Here is a 16,470-nt window from a genome sequence, read left to right on the forward strand (position 1 = left end):
GCTCCCTGCTGAGCAGAGAGCCCAATGCAGGACTCGATCCCAGGACTCTGAGATCATACCTGAGCCGAAGGCAGCGGCTTAATCCACTGAGCCACCCAGGCGCCCTAAGACATTTTCTTTTTTTACTTTTTATTTTTATGTTCAGCTAGCCAACATGCAGTGCATCATTAGTTTTTGATGTAGTGTTCAACAATTCGTCAGTTGCGTATAACACCCAGTGCTCATCGCAACACATGCCCTCCTTAATGCCCATCGCCACTTTCTAAATAACGCACAAGTAGGATAGCTAACATACAAAATCCACCAAAGTTTACTCAACAAGTTATGTAGACTTACGCTTAGGAGAGCTATGTGTTCCTCAACAGTCCTGAATCCTGTCCCCATCAAAAAACAGGGGCCATAGGGACTATGGCTTCTCATCAGATTAGATAAAGCACAAACCAAAAGCTTGTCCCCTTGTCCACTTTCAGTTTCACCGAATGAAAACCCCAAACGGTGTTCGTGGAAAATGTAGGTGTACTCAGTTTCCTTCCCCTTCAATCTCCCTCCCTTGGCTATCCTAGGTACATACTATAATGGAAAAATAATAACCAATAAATCAATAGAGGAAACATTTACTTTTCTTTAAACCACTCAGATCTGAATGATTTATCATGCTGAACTTGACTGACTTCTTTCAAGATCTAGGCATACGTGCATCAGATACTTTGATGGGATGAACAGGGTTTTTTGCTTTGTTTTATTTACTTTTCAACTGAATTGCTTTCCTTTCTGAGTGACTTTCTTCTTCAATTTGTTTCCCTTCTTGGTTCTACTATAGCTATGTGCTAGAGGAAGAAGGGAGTACATCTAATCCACATTCCTGAAGAGCCATGGGCTAGGATTTGATTTGACAGAAAGGACATGTCTTAACAATGGGAAAAGAACATTCTGTAAGTTATTTGTTACATGTCCAAGCTGGGAGAGTGGTTGTGATATAATAGGCAAGACTGGAAGCCACGTAATGTTTTTGGCATAATTACTAACATTTATTGAGTCCTATGTGCCAACTCTCTTTCAAGGGCTTGGCATGCATTTATTAACTCCTAACCATCCTACAGAGTACAGTGAATATTCCCCTAAATCAGTCATTACCCATCCAGGAAAAGAGAAACCATTGTAGGTACATCAAACAGGGTATTTAATATAAGGACCTGGTTATGAAAGCGTTGGGAGTGCTAGAAGGATAAAAGGGGAGGAGATGATAGAATTGCGGGTGACTGCTCCCCTAGAATTGGAGAAGCATGTCACCTAGAATGGGCAAGTATGCCTTTGGCTTTGAGGCTGAGGGCTCTTGCTGCTGCCCTAGGCATCTAAGAATGCATAGGTCTGAGGAACCAGTAATCCCACTAGAGCCCACAGGAGCCAGCAGCTGCCTCAGCCACGTGTCCCATCCCCTTTGCAGGAGTTACCACAGTTGTATTCTGCTACAGAGCCAGAAGCTAAAGGATTCCCTGTTCAATCAATCTCTTTCTGTATGTGTGTGCATGTGTGTGTGTGTGCATAATATAGTTATACATATAGTTTTAATGTTTAGTCTGTTTTATGTTTTTTGTTCTTTTTTACTTTTAAAACAGATTTGCAAGGCGCCTGATGGCTCTCTGTTAAGTGGCTGACTTGATTTCAGCTCAGGTCATGATCTCAGTGCGTGAGATGAAACCCATGACAGGCTCCCTGCTGGGTGTGGAGTCTGCTTAAAATTCTCTCTTCCTCTCCTTATACCCTACCCCAACCCACTCACATGTGTATACACACTCACTGTCTCTAACATAAATAAACAAATAAGTAAATAAATAAATAATAAACTAAAATAAGTAAAATAGATTTGCAATCCTGGGCAGCTGTCTGCCTCAGTCAGTGGAGCATGTGGCTCTTGATCTCCTGTTTGTGAGTTTAAGCCCCACATTGGGTTTAGAGATTAGTTAATGCATCAATTAAATTTTTAAAAAAAGATTTGCAGTCATGGTGAACAAACTAAGTTCCAGAATCAAATGCAATGCTTCCCTTTACCTTTCACCGTCCAATAGCACATTAGCATAGACCTTCTGGTAAAGCCTATTCAGAATTCCACTGGAGAGAAGGTCCAGGAAATGTGGTGCCCAGGCTTCCAATAGAGAGATAGCAAGGAAAGATGGGAATGGGCTTCAGTTCAATAGATAAAATCTGACACAATCCCTGTTTTACAGGTGAGAAAATGAAAACAGTTTAAATCATTTCTGTACAGTCACACAATGAACTGGCAAAGCTGGGATTCAAACTCAGTTTTCATCAAAGTCCTTAAGGGCAGAAACTTTGTTGTATGTTTATTTTTTAATTGTCTCAGGCAAAAAAGGCTAGAGGTTCTGTGATTCCAAAGATTTTAATTTGACCAGGCAAATACAAATTGCCATCACTGAAAATGTAGAATTAATCAGTAGCTCATAAAAGGTTTTAATATGACTGACTTTGTAATATATATTCAAGATTTCATTCTTTCTAGAGCATCTAATCTCTGCTTAGATGTTTATAATTTAGATATTCAAAAGGAGCAAAACATGGGGCTGACTGACGGTTCAGTCAGTTAAGCCTCCAAATCTTGATTTTGGCTCAAGTCATGATTCCAAGGTCCTGAAATCAAACTCTGTGTCAATCCCTGTGTTGGGCTCCATACTCACCAGGGAGTCTGCTTGTCCCTCCCTCTCTCTCTGCCCTTTCTCCTGCTCGTGCTCTCTCTCTCTCAATCTCTCAAACAAACAAAATGTTAAAGAAAAAAAAAAAGGAAACAAAAGATAACCACATAAGTTTCCCTAATTTTTCAACATTACACCACAAAACAACTAGTACTTTATAAGAAAGGACAGATATAATTGCTTTATAATCTTTAGAAAGACTGAATCCACTTGAGAAACAACCTTAAAGACTCTGAAATCTTTGAATTATATTCAAAAGTCAACATCCTTTTCAACCACATATTCATTCATTCATTCATTCATTCATTCATTCCCATATGTTATACCAAGAATGTAACAGGCATTGGACCTAGAAACAAAGTCATGACCTCATAGGGCAGCGAAACAGATAAAATGTTATTTTTTCTGCACTACAAAGGCCTGTAAAATTTCTACCCATCTTTAAAGTCTAGCTCAAGTGCTACCTCTTCAGTGGTCTGTTTGCTTCAGTAAGAATTAGTATTTCTCTCATGTTTCTGGGCACATTGGGAACCTCCCAGCAGCTCCCCCCCCCCTTTTTTTTTTTTACTGGATAAAATATTTTATTTTTCTATAGAAAGATTTTTTAAATATTTTTATTAACAGATAATGTATTATTTGTTTCAGGGACACAAGTCTGTGATTCATCAGTCTTACACAATTCACAGCACTCACCATAGCACATACCCTCCCCAATGTCCATCACCCCGCCACTCCATCCTTCCAGTCCCCTCCACTACAGCAACCCTCGGCTTGTTTCCTAAGATTAAAAGTCTCTCATGGTTTGTCCCCCTCTCTGGTTTTGTCTTGTTTCATTTTTTTCCTCTCTTTCCTTATGATCCTCTGCCTTGTTTATCAAATTCCACATATGAGTGAGATTGTCTGATACTGTCTTTCTCTGATTGACTTATTTCATTTAGCATAATATCTTCTAGTTCCATCTACATCTTTGCAAATGACAAGATTTTGTTTTTGATGGCTGCATAATATTTCTCTCTCCGTGTGTGTGAGTGTGTGTGTGTGTGTGTGTGTGTGTACACATATATACACATCTTCTTCATCCATTCATCTGTTGATGGACATCTAGGCTCTTTCCAAAGTTTGGCTATTGTGGACATTGCTGCTGTAAACATTAGGGTGCACATGTCCCTTCAGATCGATATATTTGTATTTTGGGGGTAAATACCCAGTAGTGCAATTGCTGGGTTGTAGCTCCATTTTCAACTTTTTGAGGAACCTCCATACTGCTTTCCAGAGTGACCCAGAAGCCCTTATTAGGTTATAATAATGTATATCTCTCACTGTATCTGTATCTCCTACAGCACAAAGCATAGCGTCTGTGGTAGGAGCAGAGTACATGTTTATGATACTGAACTTAATGATAAAGACCTTACCTTTCGCAAGTGGAAAAGATGCTCTCAAAAAAAAAAAAAAAAAAAAGATATTCTCACCACTATCAGTGAAACTATAAATTGATGGAATCTCTGTAGTAGGAAATTATATATCTTTCAAAAATATAAATGCACATACTCTTGGACTTAGCAGTTATAACTCTCGGAACCTATTCTACAAAAGTGTTCATGGATGTGTAAAATACAAAAGTAAAGTACTCATTGGAGCATTGTTTGTAACTGCTTTAAAAGTTGATTTAAAAAAAATAGGGCACCTTGTGACTCAGTCATTGAGCATCTGATTCTTTGTTTCAACTCAGGTCATGATGTCAGGGTGGTAAGATCAAGAGCCCTGGGTAGGACTCTGATCTCAACAGGGAGTCTGCTTGAGATTCTCTTTCCATTTCTCCCTTCCCCTTTCTCCTCCCCCTGCTCATGTTTGAACTCTCTCTCTCTTTCTCTCTCGCTAAAATAAATAAATAAATTTTTGAAAAAAAAGAGTTGATAAAAACAGACTATTCATCGGGACGCCTGGGTGGCTCAGTTGGTTAAGCAGCTGCCTTCGGCTCAGGTCATGATCCCAGTGTCCTGGGATCGAGTCCCACATCGGGCTCCTTGCTTGGCAGGGAGCCTGCTTCTCCCTCTGCCTGCCTCTTTGTCTGCCTATGCTCACTCGCTCTCTCTCCCTCTATCCCTGACAAATAAATAAATAAAATCTTAAAAAAAAAAAAAAACAGACTATTCATCAACAGAGGACTAACTGATTAAAGGGATAATATGGACCAATTTAAAAAATATTATGTGGGGGCACCTGGGTGGCTCAGTAGGTTAGGCCTCTGCCTTCAGCTCAGATCATGATCCCAGGGTCCTGGGATTGAGCCCCGCATCAGGCTCTCTGCTCAGCAGGGAGCCCTCATCCCCGGCTCCTGCCACCTGCTGCTCTGCCTACTTATGATCTCTGTCTGTCAAATTAATAAATAAAATCTTTAAAAAAATGATGTGGACTACTATGTCCAGATATGAAAAGGTAAATAGAAAAAGCATAAGACAATATATGTAATGTAATTGCATTTATATTTATGAAAGAGTTTCCTCCAGGGAGTAACAATAGGATAGCTAGGTATTGTGGAAATTTCAGTTTTCATTTCATTTTAGTCCTTCTATATTTAAAGTTTTTTTTTAACATGAGAATGAATTATTTTATGTATATATGTGTATATATATAAAATGTGTATATATGCACACTTATGAGAATACTATCTTTTGTATGCTCACTATTTGTGCTTTCTGAATACCTTCATTATTCCATGTTTCCAAATACTAGATTAAAATAAAAAAACAGAATATGGGGTGCCTGGGTGGCTCAGTCTTAACCATCTGCCTTTGGCTCAGGGCATGATCCTGGGAATGAGCCCCACATCAGGATCCCTACATGGCGGGGAGTCTGCTTCTCCCGTTCTCACTCTCCCTGCTTGTGTTCCTTCTCTCGCTGTATCTCTCTCTGTCAAATAAATAAATAAAATATTTTTTAAAAAAACAGAATATAATTAATAGAATTATATGCACCAACATCGAAATATGTTCTGACATATTGTTAAGCAAAAAAGCAGATCATAAAATCACATGTAAATTATAATCCCATTTTTGCTTGAAACTACCTTTTTAAAAGATATGTGTTCTACTTAGAAAAAATTTACAAAGAATGAATGTGAAGCTATTAAAAATAGTTACTTCTAGGCAGCGGAATTGGAAATAAAAACTTTCATTCTTTTACCCTTTAACTTTTGTATTATTTCAATTAATCTTCTTTATATGTACTACCTCTGTCATTAGATAACAATGGACACCAATCAATCAGTCAATCAATCACTCTCTTGGCATTTTTCTTGGGTCTTTCTGTATTAAAAAATTTCATGGTGATTTCTCTGTGAACAAGAGGAGGAGCAGATATTATTTGAACAGTAAGTTGATTAATATTGACTGAAGCCTTTACCCCAGGCAACAGTCTTCAAATACATTTGACCCAAGTGAATTTTATTTCATGTGCATACATGTAAAAGAACAATGTGAGGGCGCCTGGGTGGCTCAGTGGGTTAAGCCGCTGCCTTCGGCTCAGGTCATGATCTCAGGGTCCTGGGATCGAGTCCCGCATCGGGCTCTCTGCTCAGCGGGGAGCCTGCTTCCCCCCCCCCTCTCTCTCTCTGCCTCTCCAACTACTTGTGATTTCTCTCTGTCAAATAAATAAATAAAATCTTAAAAAAAAAAAAAGAACAATGTGAGTGAGAATTTTTAAGATGTATATTTTAAGCTGGAATCATTGCTTCAATCTTCTGTATGCCTTCTTGATGAAACAATCTAGTTGATTGACTATTCTGTCCATCCCCAATACCCGAAACATTCTCCCACCCACCTGCCTCTCATTTTTCTCCACTTGAACATTCTAAATAGCATGTCAGCTTCTTCTGTCTATAGAGATCTTTAAGGACCTTCCCAGAGATGGCTGGGTAGCTCGACCAGTTAAGCGTCCTACTCTCAGTTTCTTCTCAGGTCAAGTTCTCATAGTCATGAGATCAAAACCCCTGTTGGGCTCTGCGCTGAGCATGGCATCTGCTTGATATCCTCTCTCTCCCTTTGCCCCTCCCCTTGCCCAAGCCTGTGCTTTCTCTCAAATAAAATGAAATTTTAAAAAAAAAAGTCTTTAACAGTACAAAGGGCTGATATCCAAAGTCTATAAAGAACTCCTTAAACTCAACACACACAAAACAGATAATCATGTCAAAAAATGGGCAGAATTGTATGTCTTCTCCAATGAAGACATACAAATGGCTAACAGACACATGAAAAAACTGTTATCATCACTTGCCATCAGGGAGATTCAAATCAAAACCACATTGAGATACCACCTTACACCAGTTAGAATGGCCAAAATTAGCAAGACAGTAAACCGACAGGAAAGGATGTGGAGAAAGGGGAACCCTCTTACACTGCTGGTGGGAATGCAAGTTGGTGCAGCCCCTTTGGAGAACAGTGTGGAGATTCCTCAAGAAATTAAAAATAGAGCTACCCTATGACCTTGCAATTGCACTACTGGGTATTTACCCCAAAGATACAGATGTAGTGAAAAGAAGGGCCATCTGTACTCCAATGTTCATAGTAGCAATGGCTACAATCACCAAACTGTGGAAAGAACGAAGGTGCCCTTCAACGGATGAATGGATAAAGAAGATGTGGTCCATATATACTATGAAGTATTATACTTCCATCAGAAAGGATGAATATCCAGCTTTTGTATCAACATGGATGGGACTGGAAGAGATTATGCTGAGTGAAATAAGTCAAGCAGAGAGAGTCAATTATCATATGGTTTCACTTATTTGTGGATCATAAGGAATAACACAGATGACATAGGGAAATGGAGAGGAGAAGGGAGTTGGGGGAAATTAGAAGAGGAGACGAACCATGAGAGACTGGACTCTGAGGAACTAAGTGAGGGTTTTGGAGGAGAGAGTGGGTGGGTGGTTGGGTAAGCCTGGTGGTTCGTATTAAGGAGGGCACATATTGCATGGAGCACTGGGTGTGGTGCAAAAACAATGAATTCTGGAAAGAAATTTTTTAAAAAATAAATTTTTTTTTGAAGTCTTTAAGGATCTACCCAGATCTTACTTCTACCTTAAGACTTTCCTAGATTGTCCCAGGCTAAACGGAGCCTTCTGTTATGTTGTACTATTTTACTTCTACTGGCACTTCTGCCATCATAGTCTGGGTTGTATTGAAGGGGGATCTTAGGTGTGTATAGGTGCTTACTCCTACTAGATTGTGGACCTCTCAATATTAGAACATAGTTTAATTAATCCGATTTTGGAATGGCATGTTTCTTTACGCATAATAAGCATTCAGAAGATGTTATTTGAGGTTCTTATATCGGGATTATGCCGGTCACGCCTTCCAGCCACTCAGCACCCCCACCCTCACATAGCATAGGGTCATGTGTACGTGTTTCTAAAACACAAGCAAAAACCTACCAAGTGAGAAGCTTATGTACAGAAATATTCTCTCTTTAGCCGTATTCTGTGTTCTGCAGAAAACAATTATGCCTTCCCACTTCTGCTTTTTTTTTTTACTTTTCTTATCTGAAACATTGAGGAGTGACTCACTTCAAAACTCATCCTGTGAAGTCAGATAGTAGTCAAAAGTGTGGAGTTCCTCTATCACCAGAAGCGAAGAGAGGGAAGAGGAAGCGCTCAGCAAATTTCCTAAACATACTTTATAACTTGATTGTGGGTAAGTGCAAGACCCACACGGGATTTGTGGGGACCTCCAGACCTGTGCTGAGGCCATCAGCTACTGTCTCAGGGTTTTGGTAAGAAAACCTACATTCACTGGACAACTTGTGCTGCTTCTGCTTATTAAGGATAATAATTTGAGGGTCATTATCTCCTCTTCCCCCCATTCCTTCCCCAACTTTTCTTTCTTTTGTTTTATCTCCATATCCACCTTTCTTTTACTAAACATCCCATGTTCTAAATTATCTTCATTCTTCATATTTTCATTCTAGAACAAATAGTGAATTTTATGCCATTTTTTCCTCTTAAACAGCTATGTGTCTCTTTCTGAATTTTGAGTCCAGCTTTTCACAATAGCTAATTCTTCAAGTCAGTTGCCTTTTTATATATATTTTTTTTTCTCACTCCTATTTCCTCTTTTTTTTTTTATTCTTTTGCTTATTCTTTTTTTTTAAGATTTTATGTATTTATTTGACAGACAGAGATCACAAGTCGGCAGAGAGGCAGGCGGGGGTTGGGCGGGGGGGGGGGGGAAGCAGGCTCCCTGTTGAGCAGAGAGCCTGATTCAGGGCTTGATCCCAGGACCCTGAGATATGACCTGAGCCAAAAGCAAAGGCTTAACCCACTGAGCCACCCAGGTGCCCCTACTTACTCTTTATTGTTACCAACTCTGTCTCCCTATCATTAGTATTTCATTCTGGAATCTACTTTCTTGTCCTGTTATAACTGAATTTTAGTTTCAGGAATGTCTTTATCCTTTTAACTACTTTTGGCCAATGTAGTATTAAAAACTAAAAAAGAAAGAAAGAAGGAAAGAGAAAGAAAAGGTTCTACCAGTCGCAAATGTAGGGGTATCTTTCAGCCAAAACACTTGGAAAAATGTAAAAAGTGATCTTGTTCATTCTGAAAGATTTTTAAGACTGATTTATACATACTTTCAAGGGATATGTGATATTTAAAATATAGTTTATACCTATGGCTCTATTTATATTGGAATCTTGCTCTTTTTAATCTTTTTTTGAAAGATTTATTTATTTATTTATTTTAGGAGGGAGAGAGAGCACAAGGAGGAGTGGGCAGGGGCACAGGGAGAGAATCTCCAGCAGACCCTGCCCAATGTGGGACTCGATCCCATGACCCTAAGATCATGATCTGAGCCAAAATCAAGAGTCAGTTGCTTAACAGAATGACCCACCCAGATGACTTTCTTTTCAGTCTTTATTACTTCAGTTTGTGCAGCTCTTGGTAACTTTACCATGTGATTGTTAATAATAACAATACTGAAACCTTTTTAGTTCTGTGGTTCTTTGTAGTAGAAAGACTATTGGACTTAAGATCTTACAACCCTTCTCATTGTGAATATGTGACAGTCCCCTAATTTGCTGAGTTTCTGTGTCAAAAACTGCAAAATAAAACTAGAGACAAGGAAAAATAATTGCTATACTTCTTTTCAGTCCTAGCTTCTCTGATTCTATCCTTCTCTCAATACTTCAAAGATGTTGGCATGACTATGTATACTGGAGCAGGACAGTGGACCAGGGTAGCTGCTGTGCCCAGCAAGGAAAGAAGGGGTCCTGATAAGACTTGAGTATTTGAGTGCATAAGGCTACAGTGAGGGAGAATGAGAATCACTTTTTCTTTTCTATTATTTTGTTGACTCGGTTATCTTAACTTCTGCTAATCATGTAAGACCCTACAACAGCATTTGGTTAGCTCAGCAGAATTCCAAGTCATTAAAATATTTTGGGACTCTATGAAAGGAAACATAAAATGCTCTTATAGCCAGTAAGAACTGGAAACTGGAAATCAAAAGGGAAGGTAGAAGAGAAAGCATATTTAATGGATTAAGTGGATAATAATAAAAATTTTAAATTTAGTTGGAAAAGAAAATAAAGTAAACCCCAAACATGAACATCCATGCACTGAAGTCATCTTTGATCTTTATGTCATGGAATCCATAGTGCTAACTTTGGTAGAACAAGCACTTAGGTAGAAGACTCATTTTTACCATTATGAAATTTAAGGCCAGAATAATAGATAAGACAGCCATGACAATAATTATATTACAGGAGTGCCTGGGTGGCTCAGTCGCTAAGCATCTGTCTTCGGGTCAGGTCATGATTCCAGAGTCCTGGGATCAAGCCCCACATTGGGCTCCCTGCTCAGTGGAAAGTCTGCTTCTCCCTCTCCCACTCGCCCGCTTGTGTTCCCTCTCTCACTGTGTCTCTCTCTGTCAAATAAATAAATAAAACCTTTTTAAAATAATAATTATAATAATACAAGGCAAAATGCTTCACTGCACAGAGAATATGAAATGGAGATTCAACACATATACACACACACAAATTTAAGAGGTGGAGAACTAATTTCTTATTGAGACTTTAAGAGAAGGTTTTGAAGAAGAATAACATTTGAGCTTATTTTGAGGAATGGCTCAAATTTCAACAGGTAGAGATTAAGGATGCAGGACCAAGGAGGTTGAGGTGAAAGACATAATTCCCGACAGAAGTAAACAGTATTAGCCAAAATAGTGAGTTGTTCAAGAAAGCTATAAAGTAGGGTGCATTTATGGGAGTCTTCGGAATTAGGGAACGGTAATGTCAAGAGGCCAAGAGAATGGAGTTGTGGATAAAGACAGAGAAAACGATGTTTGAATTTGTTATTTAGAAATAATTTTAGAGGTAACTTTAGCCCAGTGATGGGTCAGAAGACAAATTACAAAGTGTTAAAAAATTACAAATTACAAAGGTTAAAAAGTGAGTGGTGAGAACAACAGACCCTGAGACAAGCTAGCATCCTTGACAAACTATGTTAAAAAAGGAGAGAGAGAGAGAGAGAGATACTTAAACATAACATTTGGATGCAAAGTGTGATCCTAGATTGGCTATAACTGTGGATCAATCAGCTACAGGAGATGTTTCGGGACGGTGAGAAAAAAACTACGTCTAGAAAAAACTAGGCAAAGACTGAGTATTCCTTAAGGTAAAATATTACTGCATAATGTGGAGACTAGCTGAAAAAAGGAAATCAGTTTATACAACAGTATGCATGCCAGTTCATAGCAGCACTGTTCACAAGAGCTAAAAGATGAAAGCAATTCAGATGTCCATCAAGAGATGAGTGGGTAAGCAGAATGTGGGGTTTACATACAATGGAATATTATTTAGCCTTAAAAAGAAAGAAATTCTGACATATGCTACAACATGGATGAGCCTTGAGAACATTATGCCAAGGGAAATAAACCAGACACCAGAAGACAAATGCTGTACAATTCCATTTATATGAGATGTCTAGAGTAGTGCAAATACAAATAGTAACAGAAAGTAGCCTGGTGGTTTGCCAGTGGCTGGGGGAAGAGGGAAGTGGGGAACCATTGTCTAATAGAATTAGAGTTTCAGTTTTACAAGGTGAAAAAACCATGGAGGTTAATTGTACAATAACGTGACTATACTTGATACTGCTGAACTTTATACTTTAAAAAATGGTTAGAATGGTAAATTTTGTGTTATGTGTATTTTCCCATAATTAAGGATTTTTAAATATGCACAGACTAATCAAGTTTTGTTAAATTTTAATTAAGAAAATATGCATATACATATACATATATGTATATATGCAAATATGTGTATATATTCATGAATAACATTTTTTAAAAACAAGAAATAAATGATGGGTATTGAGAGAATTGATGCTGAGAGGGTAAACAACTCGTGAGAAATTTGAAAGCAAAAGGAAAAGATGAGGTTATATCTAAAGATGTAACTGGGGGCGGCACCTGGATGGCTCAGTCGGTGAAGCAGCTGCCTTCATTCAGCTCAGGTCATGATTAGAGAGTCCTGGGATTGAGCCCCACATCGGCTCCCTGCAGGGAGCCTGCTTCTCCCTCTTCTCCTTGCTCATGCTCTCTCTCGCTATCTCTCTCTCTCTTTCAAATAAATAAATAATCTTTTTTATCTTTTTATTAAAAAGTAAAGATACAACTGAGTCTACATTACCTTTTTTTGTGGTAGTGAGTCATTGAAAATCTGGTGGAGGGATTGGATGGCCTTTCTGCCCTCATAGAAATGGGAATATGCAACCTTAAAATCTTACATACGGTTCGAGGTGGTGATGGGGCTCCATAAAGCCTTCTTGTGGATTGAAAGCTGGGAACCTCTGGTCTAAAGTTATTGTTCATCCATTTAGCTTTTTTTTTTTTTTTTACTTGTTTTGTTTTCTAAGATTATTTATTTATGTGACAGAGAGAGAGAGAGAGAGAGAGAGCTAGCACAAGCAGGGGGAGTGGCAGGCAGAGGGAAAAGCATAATGTGGGGCTTGATCCCAGGCCCAGGGATCATGACCTGAGCCGAGGGAAGACACTTAACCAACTGAGCCACCCAGGAGCCCTGCTTGTTTTTAGTAGGGAACACTGGGTAAGGAAAGGAACGAGTGCAGAATGTGATATTGGAATTGCAAGAAAGAGGAGAAATGTACATTGACAGGGACTTCCAAATGAAATGATTTCAGTACACATTTAAATTGATATGGTAGATTTTAATGATCATAGAATGTTTTCGTGTGGTCCAGGATGAAGTTAAGGAATACAGACTAAAACAGGGGCCTCTGTAGTCTACAGCGTTATGTGGGAGGGTGGTAATTCTAAGGATATGCTTTTTAAGAAAAAGATAGTTTTTAATACTATTGCTTATATTTTTAGAGAAATTCAGCAATGGAGTCTTCCTCTGCTGATAACAGTTCAACTGACCTACCCTCACAGCCCTGGTACGAACCCCAGGTCATTCTCTCCATGGGCATTCTCAGCCTCACTTTCTTACTGGGGTTGCCAGGCAATGGGCTAGTGCTGTGGGTGGCTGGCCTAAAGATGCAGCGGACAGTGAACACCGTTTGGTTTCTCCATCTCACGCTGGCCGACTTCCTCTGCTGCCTCTCGTTGCCCTTCTCCCTGGCTCACTTGGCGCTGCAAGGACACTGGCCCTATGGCTGGTTCATGTGCAAGCTCATCCCCTCCATCATCATCCTCAACATGTTTGCCAGCGTCTTCCTGCTGACTGCCATTAGCCTGGATCGTTGCCTTTTGGTCCTCAGGCCAATCTGGTGCCAGAATCACCGCAAGGTGGGGACAGCCTTCGCTATCTGCGGATGTATATGGGTGGTGGCTTTTGTAATGTGTATGCCCGTGTTCGTGTACCGGAAAACATTCGCTGTAGGTGACCATTACATGTGTGGCTACAGTTTTAGTCCCTACAGCTCCTTTGGTTATTCAGACTTCACCAGTAATCTACTGGAAAATGGGTCTCTTGACAACTCCACTGTGCACCTGCCTGGAGAAATGGATGAGGGATTAGAGTCTTTCTCTTTACAAACAAATGATCTTCCTTGGACAGCCACCACTATCCTCTATTCTCAAACATTTCAAAGACCTTCTGGAGAGTCACTCCCTGTGGATTCAGCTAAATTGTCTAGTCGATATCCATATTATAATTTTCTTGCTAGTAAGGTCTCATCTATAAGCCCCAGTGGGTTTCCTATTGAAAATCACAGAACTAACCCACCAGATAAATTTCTCTCTACCAATTTAGAGCTTTACTCTGGTACTTCTAGCAATTCCTTATACACACATGAGCTATTCCAAAATCTCCAGGATTATGATGTAGGCCAGTTTTCATACAACAATCAAGTACTAACACCCCTGATGGCAATAACCATCACTAGACTAGTGATGGGTTTCCTTCTGCCCTTTATGGTCATGATGACCTGTTATGGCCTCATTATCTTCCGAATGCGACGCAGCCGCTTCACCAAGTCTCGGACCAAAACCTTGCGAGTGGCCATGGCTGTGGTGGTTGTCTTCTGTGTCTGCTGGGCTCCATACCACATTATTGGAGTCCTATCATTGTTTTTTGACTCAGAAACTCCCTTTGGAAAAGCTCTGCTGTCTTGGGACTACATGTCCGTTGCTCTAGCATCTGCCAATAGTTGCTTTAATCCCTTTCTCTATGCTCTCCTGGGAAAAGATTTCAGGAAGAAAGCCAAACAGTCCATGAAGGGCATTCTGGAGGCGGCTTTTATTGAAGACCTCACACACCCTACCAGCTGTCCCCAAAGCAAAGTCTTTTTGGAAAGAAAGCGTATCAGTACACCTGTGTGAAGATACGGAGCTGTGGACCCAAGCCAAGGTTCTTAGGTATTCACCCAGTGTGACATGTTTCTGAAGCAACGAGTGGTATTGTGAGCAGGGGATTCCAGAAGCCATCCAAGAATCAGTCCATAGGTTCTCAAAGTATGGTCTGAGACTAGAAGCATCTGCATCACCTGGTAACTTGTTAGAATCACCTAGAAACTTGCTGAATCGAAATCTCCGGGGGGTTAGGCCCAAGCAAGTGTTTTAATGAACTCTCGTGTTTCTGATGAATGCTAAATTTGATAATTATCTCCCAAATTAGTCTATTTCTATCCCAAACTAAGCCAGTGAGATCAGGGAGAACCTAGTCTATTTTAAAATGATTTTTCCATCATGAACTTTTTTCTTGGGAGTGTCCAAATCCCCTCCCAGATGCAATTTAAAACCATTTTGTCTAATCTTACATGAGTGAACAATGATCGTCTCTTTTTGGCTTTGATGTGGGGGTGATGATGTCTTCAAATGAAAACAAGGTGCAAAAAGACAAAATCCACGAAAACAAGCAGTTATGAGACGCAGTCTGGAGCAGAGTACAATGTCAGATGCTTGCTATGTGCAATATTCCTGGATACGAGACATGGGAATTCCACGTTTCCATTATTACAACTGAATAGGCATCTACTATGTAAAGACAGGCTGCTAAGGCATCTGAAAACTTACTCATAAAATGGCATGTAAGCTGTGGTTTGGGGAGTTTTCTATTTGTTTACTTAGTCTGCCTATCGATAGAACCATCTCTCTTCCATTCCTTCTTAACCTCCTTTATCCCTTATTTCTCCCCTGCCTCTAAATCTTCTGTATTACACTTTGTGCACCCAATAACCTCTAATTTCTTAAGATTCAAATTGCTCCCCTCCTCTTGCTTGAAACTAATATTCCCTGAGAAACTCATTTCCAGTGAGAAGAGGAGGAGGGTGGAGGATGGAGCAGTAACCCTTGAATTCACTGCACAGTGACTGAGTACCCTCCAGGAATACCATGAAACTTCGTAAAGCACGGCTATGCTTGTTTATCATTCACCACGTATATCTTTGGGTTTTTGAAATGAATTTTTATCTTTCCCAAAGTAATAAATGCACATCATTTAAAGAGAACCCATGGCTTATAATGAAATATAAAGTTTCCTGCCCCTCTCTGCCCAGCCAATCCCTCCTCCCACTCCCATCTCCCAGAAATAACACTTGCAACAATTTTAGACATTTCTTCTGATATTTACCATGACAATCATGTGCTTATGCAGCTAGTTTTCATATACACGATAACATCACTTCTTGTCTTGAAAGATGAATTTTATCCACATTCATACTTTTTACTGATCATCATCCTAATATTCATTAATCACCATACTTCAGTTGGCTCCTGACCACACTTTCTTCTGTTCTGTAGATCCATCCCAACCCCACATATAGCTTTCCTTTCTTTCTTTCATTCAAAAAAAAAAAAAAAAAAAAAAACTTACTTAACCCTATTACCTTCTCATTTGTCTGTGTATTTAAACTTTATTATGTTAAATTTCTAAAATCTCAGGGTTTTTGTACTATAATATAGCCTCCCCTGGGTGGAATATAATTATTTAGTCTAAAAAAAAGAGAAAATGAGATGTTTTAGACTTGCAAGGCACTATTATTTGTTCAGTGATTAGGGTGAAGCTCTGGACTACAAATAAGTAATAACGTGCTATGCAGAAAAATTGCAAATCACTGAGAAGTCGTTCAGGTGTGAGGTAACAATGTGTGACATGATGTAAGATTTGCAATGCCGCCTTCCAATGTAATCTTTTTATGTATTTGATATGAATAAATGCTTGCTTTCTTGTGGTTCCTTGTTGAGACTGGGATTCATGGATCCTCTTAACTGTTTGATACTCAGAATATGTCATAATCTCTATA

General features: G+C 39.4%; 1 protein-coding gene across 2 annotated transcripts; it reads left to right on the forward strand.

Moving 5' to 3' along the window:
• Nucleotides 1-8,337: 8,337 nt before the first annotated feature.
• C3AR1 (complement C3a receptor 1) lies at nt 8,338-16,057 on the forward strand. Of its 2 annotated transcripts, none has more exons than XM_059184730.1 (2): nt 8,338-8,398; nt 13,097-16,057. In XM_059184730.1, the coding sequence occupies exon 2, from the start codon at nt 13,109-13,111 to the stop codon at nt 14,546-14,548; it is 1,440 nt and encodes a 479-aa protein (XP_059040713.1). In that variant the 5' UTR covers nt 8,338-8,398; nt 13,097-13,108; the 3' UTR covers nt 14,549-16,057. The 2 variants fall into 2 exon arrangements, with proteins under 2 accessions (XP_059040713.1, XP_059040712.1); XM_059184729.1 differs by lacking the exon at nt 8,338-8,398 and adding an exon at nt 8,422-8,477.
• The last annotated feature ends 413 nt before the right edge of the window (nt 16,058-16,470 follow it).

The sequence above is a fragment of the Mustela lutreola genome, chromosome 8 (genome assembly GCF_030435805.1).
Source record: "Mustela lutreola isolate mMusLut2 chromosome 8, mMusLut2.pri, whole genome shotgun sequence".
In the NCBI taxonomy this organism is placed as follows: Eukaryota; Metazoa; Chordata; class Mammalia; order Carnivora; family Mustelidae; genus Mustela; species Mustela lutreola.